Genomic DNA, 11702 nt, shown 5'->3' with positions numbered 1-11702 from the left:
GATCCCGAACGATCAAGTTGAGGTGGCATCTCTAGTAATGACCTGAAGATGTGGAGAGAAGGAAAATATCTACTGTAGCATAAATGCATATTCTAGGGCAGGGATTGTGATAAAAAAAAGATCCTTTTAGCTCCACAACTAGCACAACACCCTGTACATGGTGGGTGGGTGCTTCTTAAATGTTGGTTGAGTTCAAATGAAGGAGCAACACATGGGAACAGCACTTAAAGTGACAGCAAAAAAGAAAGATAGCTGTGTTATATTTAATGGCTAGTGTGTAATATTTAAAGGGTATAGAATGCTTATTTACAGGGACAATGCTGTGAGACAAGTTCCTTGAAAAATAATGATGTAGTAACCAGTCCTCATATAAATAATTATCTTATTTCAGTGATTGCATGGGACAATTCGGGATGCATGCATGAATAGTTACATTTTTAGGGTATGCTGACTGGCTTTTAGAAGAACAGAACATGTCAGTCCCTGACTATAGTTTATAATATAAACTCACATGTTGTGTTTCAATATGTGTTCAAGTTCAAGGCAGGATTCCAAACTATTATACTCCCTTCTATATAAAAGCAGTGGTAATTTAGAAGCAGAAATCAAAAGAAAAGCAACAGAGTGTCTTTAAGCCATATATTCATAGCTCTAGCTTTGTGATATCCCCACAAGGGTCTCCAATTATCTCCAGAGATGATAAGAATTTCTCTAACAATTCTGAAGATCGAATTAACTTAATTTTATTTTTTAGTCTAAACCTGTAATTTCACACATGGTAGGAACGATGAGTAAATTCTATTGATCCAGATCTGCAATTCATGTTTTTAGAACACCGAGTCTAGGGCATTGAGAGGTTAGATTATTTGCCTATAGCCAAACAGCTTTTATATATATATATATATATATATATATATATATATATATATATATATATATATATATATATATATATGTATATGTATGTGTGTATATATATATATGTATATGTATGTGTGTATATATATATATATATATATATATATATATGCATATATATGAGGCAAGATTTGAACTCTGGGATTCTTAACACCAAGGCCAGCTCCCAAATCATTAAGCCACACAGTCTCACTGAAGTGTAAAGATTGGGGTTGGGATTCATTGGTATAGTAAATTCCCAGGTGGGGAAACTACTTCTACCAATGCAGGTTAGCACCTTCTCTTCAACTCATGGTTTTAGAGAGATATCTAGAGTACTAAGAGGTTAAGTAATTTGCTTATATAAATCAGTCTGTGTCAGAAGCAAGACTCAAACTCAGCTCTTCCTGGCTTCGAGATTATCTATCTGTTGCCCCATACTAAAACACAGACTACTTCTCGGGGAGGCAGGGAAGAAAGGGTGTCAGGAAATCAAATGAATGATGAGAACAAGTTCAATTCTCCCCAAGTTGGAAATCACTGTTCTAAGCTGCGCCTTTATCAAGACACCCACGAGTTTCTCTGACCATTTGGGTTCTCAATTAGCTAAATTCACAAAAACATAATGTGAGGAAAAACTAAGTTTTCTAAAAAAAAATAAAATAAAAAAGAAAGCCTGAATCCAACAAATTAAATGAAATTTACTGCTATGTAAGTAAACTGTTTCCTTTTCACTTACCTGTCCATAAAATGCCACACGATAATAGCGACCAAAGAGTCGTTTTTCGGAATTCACCACTTCTGCAACTTTCAGATATGACCGATGGATGTCATAGTAGAGATCTGATAATTTCTAAAGCCAGAAAAGACACACACACACAAATAACCTTACATCGGAGGCTTTCATTTGGTCTGATTCTGATACAAAAATAAAGAGATTTATCTTAAATAACATCAGTTTGAAGTAAGGAACTTAAATTCAGTATTAAATATTTTCTAAACATACTTTGAAGTCTCTCTGCTTCTCAAAGACTGCAATGATGGGCTTGTTGACATCAGCGATAAGCTCGTATCTCTCAGACTTCCACAGAAACTCAACACACATGTAGAGTTGCTCCACCAGGATATTCTGCAATTTCCCAAATTAAATGGCATTGGACAGGTTAATATAGTAGTTCACCAATGAGGGTTAGTTCAAGAAATCATTGAATTTTTTTGATGGTACTTGACTTGTATGAACACCTGAAGTAAGGCAAAGGTGACATAAAATCAAGGAAGGTAGATTTCTGTTTTTTTTTTCTTTCTTTAAACCAAAGAGGTGTGGCCAGCTCATAAAATGGCCAAGATTCCTCCCCACTATAGTCATCATTGATTTTATAATACTCCACAGTTTACAAAGTCCTTTCCAACTGTCTTATCCCCCTAAGGCCACCTTCCAACCAATATTCTCTGTCTTAAATGTTCTGATACACACATACTCACAGACGCATATGCGTGCATGCACACACACATACACATTCTTACCCCATTAGAATGGAAGCTCCTTGAGGGCAGAGGCTATTTTTGCTTTTTCTTTGTATTCTCAGTGCTTAGCACCATGCCTGGCACACAGTAAATGCTCAATAAATGCTTGCTAAGTAATTGGTCATAAACAATCTGGTTGAATTTCATCTGAGGGGCCTTTATCAGTTTGCACAGCTGAGATAGAGTATCATAGGATAGCCACTTTTTTTTGACATCTGTCCAGTCTTGGGCTGCCTTTTCTTCTTTAACTATACGCTACCATTATGGAAATAAAGTTATATCCCTTGTTCATCTGACAACTTACGAACAATATTCCATTTACTAAACGTGTAGGTCTATTTTTGCCTGACCTCATTATAGGGTGTATCCTGCATCCCTGAATCTTCTTTCATAGCTCCTTCTTCTTTGATATTTGGTGTGATGCTCAAGAAAGCAGGCCAACCCATAGAAAACATGCCTTAGGAAGAGAAAGCCAAAGCAAAAGAAATTATTATTAGTTGATTAAAGTTTTATTTGAATGGGATAATTATTCGTCTCATCACTATTTTCAAGTAGTAGTAGAACTAAACAAATAAGATTTTTGCTCATAGTGAAATATGTTTTGCTAGACAAAGAATAATCTTATTCATCACTATAGAGTCCATTTTATATAGTCCCTTTCCAGCAAGTAGCATCTTCATGATAGTCTTACATCTCTTCTGTATCACATCCAGGATATTATATAAAGTGTGATTAGAGAAAGAATCATAAGGGATCACAATTGGAAAGGATCTCAAAAGTCATCTAGTCCTATCCATAATACCGGAACAGGAATTCAACAATGGTATTCCTGACAAATGATCATCTCTAGCCCTTACTTGATGGATGTCCAGTGAGATGAAGCCCATTACCCTTTGGGACAACTCTAATTGCCTGGAAGTTTTCCTTACATCCATCTTTGGTCTGTCTTGCTATGGCTTCAACCCCCACTGCTGATTTTGTGAGTTTCTATGTATACACCTATGTTAATGGCTGAGAAAAAAGGCAGAATCTAATATGATAGATCCATTGTAGAGACTATGTTTTCAAAATTTTTAGATAGTTATAGAAAATACTTCTTTGCATTACTAAATCTATACAAGAAAAATTGGGGAGGGCTAGCTAGTTGTGGGAGGCTCCATTACAAACTCTTCATGGGCAAAAATGAGAATCTTGACAGAAGCTGGATTTCTGTCAGAAACTGGTCTACTGGAATTATTATTTTCTTTATCATCTCTTTTCTCCGTTCATTCCTAACATAGTGAGGATTCTGCCAGATTTGGACAACTGGATAGCAGAAGTAAAATTATTCTGGTAGTGCATGGTAATGGATCCAACTGGATCACTTAGGATGATGTAAAGTCTTGATAACTGAAATTACATGACTATGCATAAAATGTTTCCTTGGAGTTGGTAAATGGGGATGGCAAGGACTCATACTTAACATGATCTATCCCAATTGTTCCAACTTTGCAGTTTGTCAGTATGTCTCTTCATTTCCTTCCTTCCTTCCTTCCTTCCTTCCTTCCTTCCTTCCTTCCTTCCTTCCTTCCTTCCTTCCTTCCTTCCTTCCTTCCTTCCTTCCTTCTTCCTTCCTTCCTTCCTTCCTTCCTTCCTTCCTTCCTTCCTTCCTTCCTTCCTCCCTTCCTTCCTCTCTCTCTCTCTTTCTCTCTCTCTCTCTCTCTGTCTCTCTCTCTCTTTCTTTCTTTTTCCCTTCCCTCCCTCCTTTTTCCCTTCCCTCCCTCCTTTTTCCCTTTCTTCCTTTCTTTCTTTCTTTCTTTCTTTCTTTCTTTCTTTCTTTCTTTCTTTCTTTCTTTCTTTCTTTCTTTCTTTCTTTCTTTCTTTCTTTCTTTCTTTCTTTTTCTCCAATAGAACTTGACAATCACAGTGCCATGCAAAGAGTTCTGGATTTACTGTCAGAGGACCTGGATTTGAATCCTGGTTCTTCCACTTTCTACCTAGGTCACACTGGGCAAGTCTCTTTGTCTCTCTGGGCCTCAGTTTCCTCATCTGTAAGATAAGTGGATTGGAAGGAGATGGCATCTAAAGTCTATTCCAGCTCTAATAGCTCAGTGACCTCAAAGTCAAGAATAATTTTTATGGAAATGAGATAAGTCTTTGTTGATCATGTGAAAAGGCACCTTTGAGGAAAAGGCCCTATATAAAGAATATGATGTCACAACAAATATGGCTTACATTTATACTGCCACATGCCTGGACCTTCCAGTGAAGTCTCATCCCATGCCTTTAGCTTCTTTATGACATAGAGCTGTCCCCAGGGTTTCAGGTCAAGATCTGTCAAGGCCCCACCAAAATGCAAAAACTTTAACTATGAGTCTGGATATGGATTGTATGTCTGCCATGTGAGGACCAGCTTAGCTGGTTTTGAGAAGGTCATCATGAGAACTTTGGTCAAAAGGTGATCAATTTTTTTGAGCCATGGTAATTCATGAAGACAAAATACTACGGGATCAAGAGGTTATGAGCTTTACCACTGGAGTGAATTTCCATAGTGAGAAAATCCCAGTAAGCACTTAAGAGAAACAGTTGCGGCTTTATCACTGACACTTGAACCCTCAATTGAAAAAGCCTTAGAATGACAGATTCTGAGTCGGTGGGGACCCCAGAGGCCAGTTCTTTGAACTTGTACTTGAACAGGAACCCTTTTATGACAAATCTAACAAATGGCCATCAAACCGTTTTTGAAAGACCTTCAGTGAGGGACCTCCCATGACAGGCCTCCAGAAAGGTTTAATTATTTGGAAGTTCCCCTTATATGAAGGCTAAATTTGTCTCTCAGCAAGTCTACTCCTCCTCTCCTTCCAACTTTTCCTAGCTTAGCCCTTTGGGACTAGGCAGAACAAGATTATTCCCTGTTTTATGTGACAGGCTTTCAAAAATAAGAAGACAGCTATCAAGTCTCTCTGGCTACACTCTTTTCTACCTCCTTGCATTTAAATTGTGTCTGTGTCCAACAACTTCATTTGTAAAATAAGCTGAGATCCTTTGGTGAAAGATTCTGTGCTTGTAAAAAGGAAGCCACCAGTAATGATTCTGAAGTCTCAAGTTATATTTCAGATAGGAATTTTAACTGCTGACTCATGAAGACTTCTTTTCATTATATGTGCATTATTTAAGAGGTCTCAGAGAGGAAGAGTGGTATAGCAGGATAGACAGCTGGGTAACAGAGCGGAGCAGGCACTGGACCTGAAATTAGGAAGACAAATTCAAATCCAGCTTCAGAAGGGGAAGAACCAGATGCTACATGGAAATTACACAAAGATGATGTTAGGCTCAATGTCGGGGGAGGGGGGGAAACAACTTCTTAATAATTAAACGTGAAACGGGCAGCTTCAGGAGGCAGTAAGGTTTTCCCTTCTGAGATCTCTGTGCTGAAGCTAGGTGACCACTGGTCAGGTATATTATCATTAGAATTCCTTTTGAGGTAGTCAGGTGGCACAGCTCTTAGAGAACTGGGCCAGGAGACCTGAGTTCAAATTAAGTCTTGGAAACTTATTAGCTGTGTGACCTTAAAGATGTCACTTCACCTCTGTCTGCCTCAGTTTCTTCAACTGTAATATGGGAATAATGAGAGCACCTACCTCTCAGGGTTGTCATAAAGATCAAATGAGGTAATTCTAAAGTGCCTAGCACAGTTCCTGGCACATAGCAGCCATTTAATAAATGCCTATTGCCCTTCCCTTTTGGGCATAAGTTGGACTATGTGGTTACTGAAGCCCCTTCCAACTCTGACATTCTGAGATTCTCTGAAGAAATAAGAACCTTCCCAGTTTAAAAAAAGTGTGTATGTGTGTGTGTATGTATATATATATATACATACATATGTTGTGTATATATATACACACATGCATATATACCTTGTGTATATATATATATACATACACATATATATAGTATATATACATATATAGACAGATCATAGCTTTCTTCTGTGCTGAAAATTCTTAATAGCGGATTATGTTTTTTGAAATTCTAATCTACAATATTCTTTACACAGAAATAAGATTATAAAAGCTAGTCTATTTTACATTTATGCTTTAATATGTCTTAAGTTTAATGTAAATAAATGTTTGATATAAAACTAAAATTTATTCTACCGGCAATCTGAAATGCACATTTGATCATTTCAAATTCCACAGATTTTTAAAAACACCTACAGTGTGTCTATCAAAGTCTTAGGCACTGCAAAGTTGAAGTAAATCAGGTTTCTTACCTGTCCTTGTGAATCTTAGAGACTCATCCATTTTATTTTGTTTTTTTTAATAACCTGGGTCTTTCCTACTTTAGTCTTCTTTTCAAAAAAAATCTATTGTTATTATTTTTAACATTCTTTTTAAATTTTGAGTTTCAGATTCTCTCTCTCCCTCCCACACCTTCCACATCTACTGAGAAGGCAGACAACAAGACTCATCCATTTCAGACTAAAATTGTTAAGACTTCCAAAGGTGGGGCAACATGCAGGTTGGAAGTGATCTATGACCATAGCTCGTCATACCAATCATATAAATCGCATGCGACCTTGTTTGTTGAGGACAGTGATTAAGTTTCAATTACCTGACCTTCAGAATTCTAAGCCAAGATTTCAGAACCACTGTTCTTGGTTGCTATAAGTCAATCATGCATGACTTGGGCTTGAGACACCATTGTTTCAACAGGCACACTGAAGACATTCCCCTTTGAATACACCTCGAGAGGTGGCTTGATTGACTTAAGTCATGTTATTTGACGCATAAACAGGCACGGTTAGAACACTCACTTCCTCCATTGTGAGTTGTTAGTAACTGATTGCTATCACAGATGTGAACATCCTCCGGGAGCATAGCTGATGTGCAAATCTTTTCCATTTTCCAGTAACCTATGGCAGTGCGAGATGATGTTAGGAGAATACTACCATCGTGTGTTAATACATGCATATTAAGTCACAAGTCACTAACCCATGAGGTACTCTCATTTAGCATTAAGAAGCTTACTATTCAACAAAAAATGAATAGCATTATGATGCTATGGAGTTAAAATTTAGTATCACAGTTTAATTGGAAATGTATAAAAAGTGCAAGTCAATTTAAAAAACCCTGCAAAAGACTGATGTAATCTAAAATGATGCATGAATTTTAAACAATGCTATAATATTCATAATTTCTGGTTTCATTTGTTTTAATCATATTCATCTTACCCTTTCTTTTCAGGTACTCTGCGATGAGGGCAGCTATGTGGATATAACACATAGCAGCCTGGAACAAGAAAGAAAATACAAGTTAAAAAGCAAACCATGGTTGACCCAATACTTCCATTGTTGGGAATATACCCTGGTAGTATTATCAAAACAAAGAAAGATTTCCTAACATGATTATGTGTAATAGAGAAAGAAAAAAATTGAAGCAACTTTAATGTACAGTAACAGGGGAATAGTTAAGTTGTGGTACATTAATGTAATGGAACATTATAACTCAATTAAGATGGACAAGTATGAGGAATATAGAGATATCTGCAAAGGCCATTATGAAATAATGCAGACTGAACAAAAAACATAACCAGAAAAATGGAATACATACTACCTACAACCACACAAGAAGAAAAGTAATTAAAAAGGAATGGAGACTTAGAAGGAGGAAGCAAAAAAGTGGTATGATGCTTTATGCACTTAAACTGATTTAAATATAGTTACTAGTAAATACAGTTACTTTGTTTAATGTTAAGGTTGTAATAAGATATTTTAATTAAAAATAGAAAAACAGGAAGAATGTAGGGTTTTCTCTCTACTATCTTTAAAGCCAGAAAATAATTAAGTTGTTTAGCTATTTTTTAAAAGAAGCATTTCTTGGAGGGTAGGGGAGGGGTTACTTAAGGGGAGTGAAGAACTCCCCAGGAACATGTATGGTTCAGGATAAAAAATTTATCGAGGGTGCTGGCAAAACCAATCCATAATACCTGCCATTTTGATAGCATTTTCACTTTTTTAGATGGTCTATGTGCCTGGTCTCCCTTCAGCCTCACAATCTGTGAGGTAGGTATGACATTACTCCGTGTTACAGATGAGGAAGCTGAAGCTCAGAGAAATTAAATGGCTTGCTGACTAGGGTTACATAGCAAGGAAGTGCCAGGCGAAGTCTTTGAACCCAAGTCTGTCATACTGTCGCCTACCCTTGTATCAATTCATCTGGCTGCCATTTCTTTTCAAGAAAATTCACTAATATCACTTGAACCTCTCTAGAGTTCCGTATTATGTAAAATTAGATTCCCCTCCACACCCAAATGAGCACTATCTGTTTATTTTGTCCCTTAAACAATTATTCTCATTTCTTAATAATGTCCAAGCATTAGAACGAACACTGATGCTACTGTGACTCAACCTGGGAGTAACCACAGAGCATTCCCTCAGCACTCATACTGCTGGGGGCCTCTCTCCCTTCTGTGAGCTCTTGTGATGAATTTGAGTCAACTCCTTGACTATTATTTTCCATTTATTAGATCTATCAGAGGTCTATGATAGCCACTGAAAATTGGTACCACACCACTCGATTATGTAACAATTATTTGTAACTCGAAGACTAGAAATTTTTGAAGACAAGGGTGATGTTTCCTTCTTCCTTGATGTCCTGAAGCATGCCTAATATGCTGATCAAATCCTAAATGTTTGACCTCTCAAGGTCATGGGAAGGCTCACATTTTGCTGAGTAAATATTGCTCAGCATAAAAGTCTAGGTTTTGATTTTTTTTCTGCACGAAAACCCAGGTTTTGACTTACACACCATTACAGGTTGATTTGCCTCTTGTTCTTTGTTTCAGGAGGAGAACTTTCCCAAGCCTGTTATTTAAATAAAGATTCATCAGAGAAAATATCACCCCATCCTGGGTTTCTGCTTCTTTGGGTTGCTCCTTACTCATGAGTGAGAAAGGTCTACTGAGAGCCAGGATAAAGCCTTGGGCTCAGAGGTCAATATGCTACATGCATGAGTCAATTCCAATTCTAGTGAAGATTGTCTTTCACCATAAAAGGCAAATGTGGGGTGATGATGAAGGGGTTTTTATCTCCTACTATTACTCAATTCTTAATGGCAGGGATTTGGAATTTAGTTCAGTATTTTAAATCAGTAATAGATTTGAATACAATTATACTAGCATGCATGAATTAATGACCTCCCCCTTCCCTTCTCTTTCTGAATTAATGACATTTGATTGATTCTCTAGACTAGGACTGAGGATTTCTTGGATCCTATGTGCAAATTTAATGTAAACAACGTACAGGTCAAATCTTATTCAAGCCAACAAAAAGAAATCTGACAAACAAGAGTACTGGCTCCAGAGTAAGAGGTTCTGTGTTCAAATCCTGCTTCTGACCCATTACATGTTTGAACTGGGGCAAGTCATGACCTTCCTGAGCTTCAGTTTCTTCATCTGTAAAATGGGGAGGGGGTTAGACTAGATGGTCTGAGATCCTTTTCTCTGACATTTTCATAAAGCACTCTGTTACATCCCCTCAAATTACCTCTGACAAATCTCCATTTTTTGCATGAATCTTGGCCATGCTTTCTAGCCACGTCCTTCGTAACTCCGGGGTGCTTGCGTAGGAATTTGCCAGGCTGTACTGGAGATCCACTAGCATCTCAGGGTCTTTCTCATGCTCCTTCATCTGAGCTGTGGCCATGAGGACCGTCCGAATCCGTTTCGTTAGGTCTTTCACCTCTGCTGGGAAATGACTGTTCTTTGGAAAAGACAAAATCCTGGGTAAACAAAAACCCTCTTGACCTCATGCACTTCTTATAACATCTTCTTGTGCCACTGGTATTTATGTAACAGCCAGCATTCAACAAATATGTACATTTCTCTCTGAAGAACTTTGGAATCGATTGTGAGACATGGGAGACACTGGCACAGGACTGCCCAGCATGGCATGCCCACATCAAAGAAAGTACACTCTCTATGAGGGAAGCAGAATTGCAGTAGCTCAAAAGAAACACGAGATGCACAAATTTAGAAAGAACTCCACTCCAAATGTTCATATGGACTATTTGTTCCTGACCTGTAGTGGAGCTTTCCAAGCTAATGGTCTGATCAGCCAGTTGGAAACACTGTACCTTGACTCTAACTTGGTGATGTCATTTTGATCCTTTTTGAGAACGAAGGACAACAATCAACCAACCAACCAACCAACCAGGCATCTGTAGACCCCTTTGTTAACTGTGGAGGGGAGGGTGGGTTCTGATAAGAAACAGTCCTGCTCTCATGGAGCTTATATTCTAGTAACTTTGAGTTGGTGGACTCAGAGTTCAGTGTCAGGAGTATTCAAAACTGAACTCTTTTTAGTCATGCTTATGGCTTGCCTTGCTATCATTTGGGTGGTACACTAGTGATACAGGCGCTCCTCTCCTGGAGAAGGACCGAGAAAGATACAGTTTGTGTGAGTATGGAAGAGGAAGTACATACTCATCATAGAAATGGGTGAGGTGCGTATGTGTGTGACTGAGCACGTGTGTGGATGTCCTGAAGGTTTTGTGCTTCAGGATGAGAGAAAAGACTACTGAATCCATTTCTCCTTTGGAAGGAAGGACGGGAAGAAGCATTTATTAACTTTTTACTGCACTCTGTGCCAGGCACTGTGCTAACTGCATCTGATCCTCACAACAATCCTGGGAGGTAGGGGTGCTGTTATCTCCATTGTACAGATAAGCGAACTGACCCAGACAGAGGTTAAGTGACTTGCCCAGGGTACTACAGCTACTTTCTGATGCCAGATTTCAATTCAGGTCTTCCTGACTCCAAGTCCAGTTCTCTATTCTAGCTGCCACCATTATACTTTGGCAAATGTGGTGAAAAGAATAGAGGACCTGGAGTTGGGAACCTATGTTCAAATCCGAGCTCTGCAGCTCATCAATTATATCACCTTAGAGAAACCACTTCTACCCCCTGGGTATGGGTTCCTCATGAGGGGGGTGGGCTCCTTCTCAGGTTCCTTCCAGGTTTAAATTTATGATCTTGTGACTCTCTGGGCCTCAGTAGTCTTATCTGTAAGTGAGGAGATCAGAATAAATGCTCTCTAAGGTGCCTATGTGGGCAGCTAGGTGGTGCAGTGGACAGAGCACTGGACCTGGAGTCGGGATGACCTGAGTTTAAATCTAGCCTCAGATACCAGATGTGTGACCCTGGGCAAGTCACTTAACCCAGTTTGCCTCAGTTTCCTCATCTGTAAAATGAACTGGAGAAGGACGTGGCAAACCCCTCCAGTATCTTTACCAAGAAAACCC

The 11702-nt window shown here is 38.4% G+C and overlaps 1 protein-coding gene across 3 annotated transcripts in view; it reads right to left on the bottom strand.

Annotated features, from left to right (window-relative positions):
- Positions 1-1636: 1636 nt before the first annotated feature.
- DOCK10 (dedicator of cytokinesis 10) overlaps positions 1637-11702 on the bottom strand; it is a gene marked incomplete at its 3' end in the record, with an annotated part of 192013 nt that continues 181947 nt past the window's right edge. For 2 of the 3 annotated variants that reach the window (XM_036755279.1, XM_036755280.1), the window contains 6 exon segments: positions 1637-1750; positions 1904-2026; positions 2772-2878; positions 7217-7315; positions 7634-7691; positions 9947-10162. In XM_036755279.1, the coding sequence (XP_036611174.1) occupies positions 1637-1750; positions 1904-2026; positions 2772-2878; positions 7217-7315; positions 7634-7691; positions 9947-10162 (717 nt within the window). 3 annotated transcript variants of the gene reach the window in all.

Source organism: Trichosurus vulpecula, chromosome 4 (assembly GCF_011100635.1).
Source record: "Trichosurus vulpecula isolate mTriVul1 chromosome 4, mTriVul1.pri, whole genome shotgun sequence".
NCBI classification, from domain to species: Eukaryota; Metazoa; Chordata; class Mammalia; order Diprotodontia; family Phalangeridae; genus Trichosurus; species Trichosurus vulpecula.
This window is presented reverse-complemented; position numbering and strand designations above follow the sequence as displayed.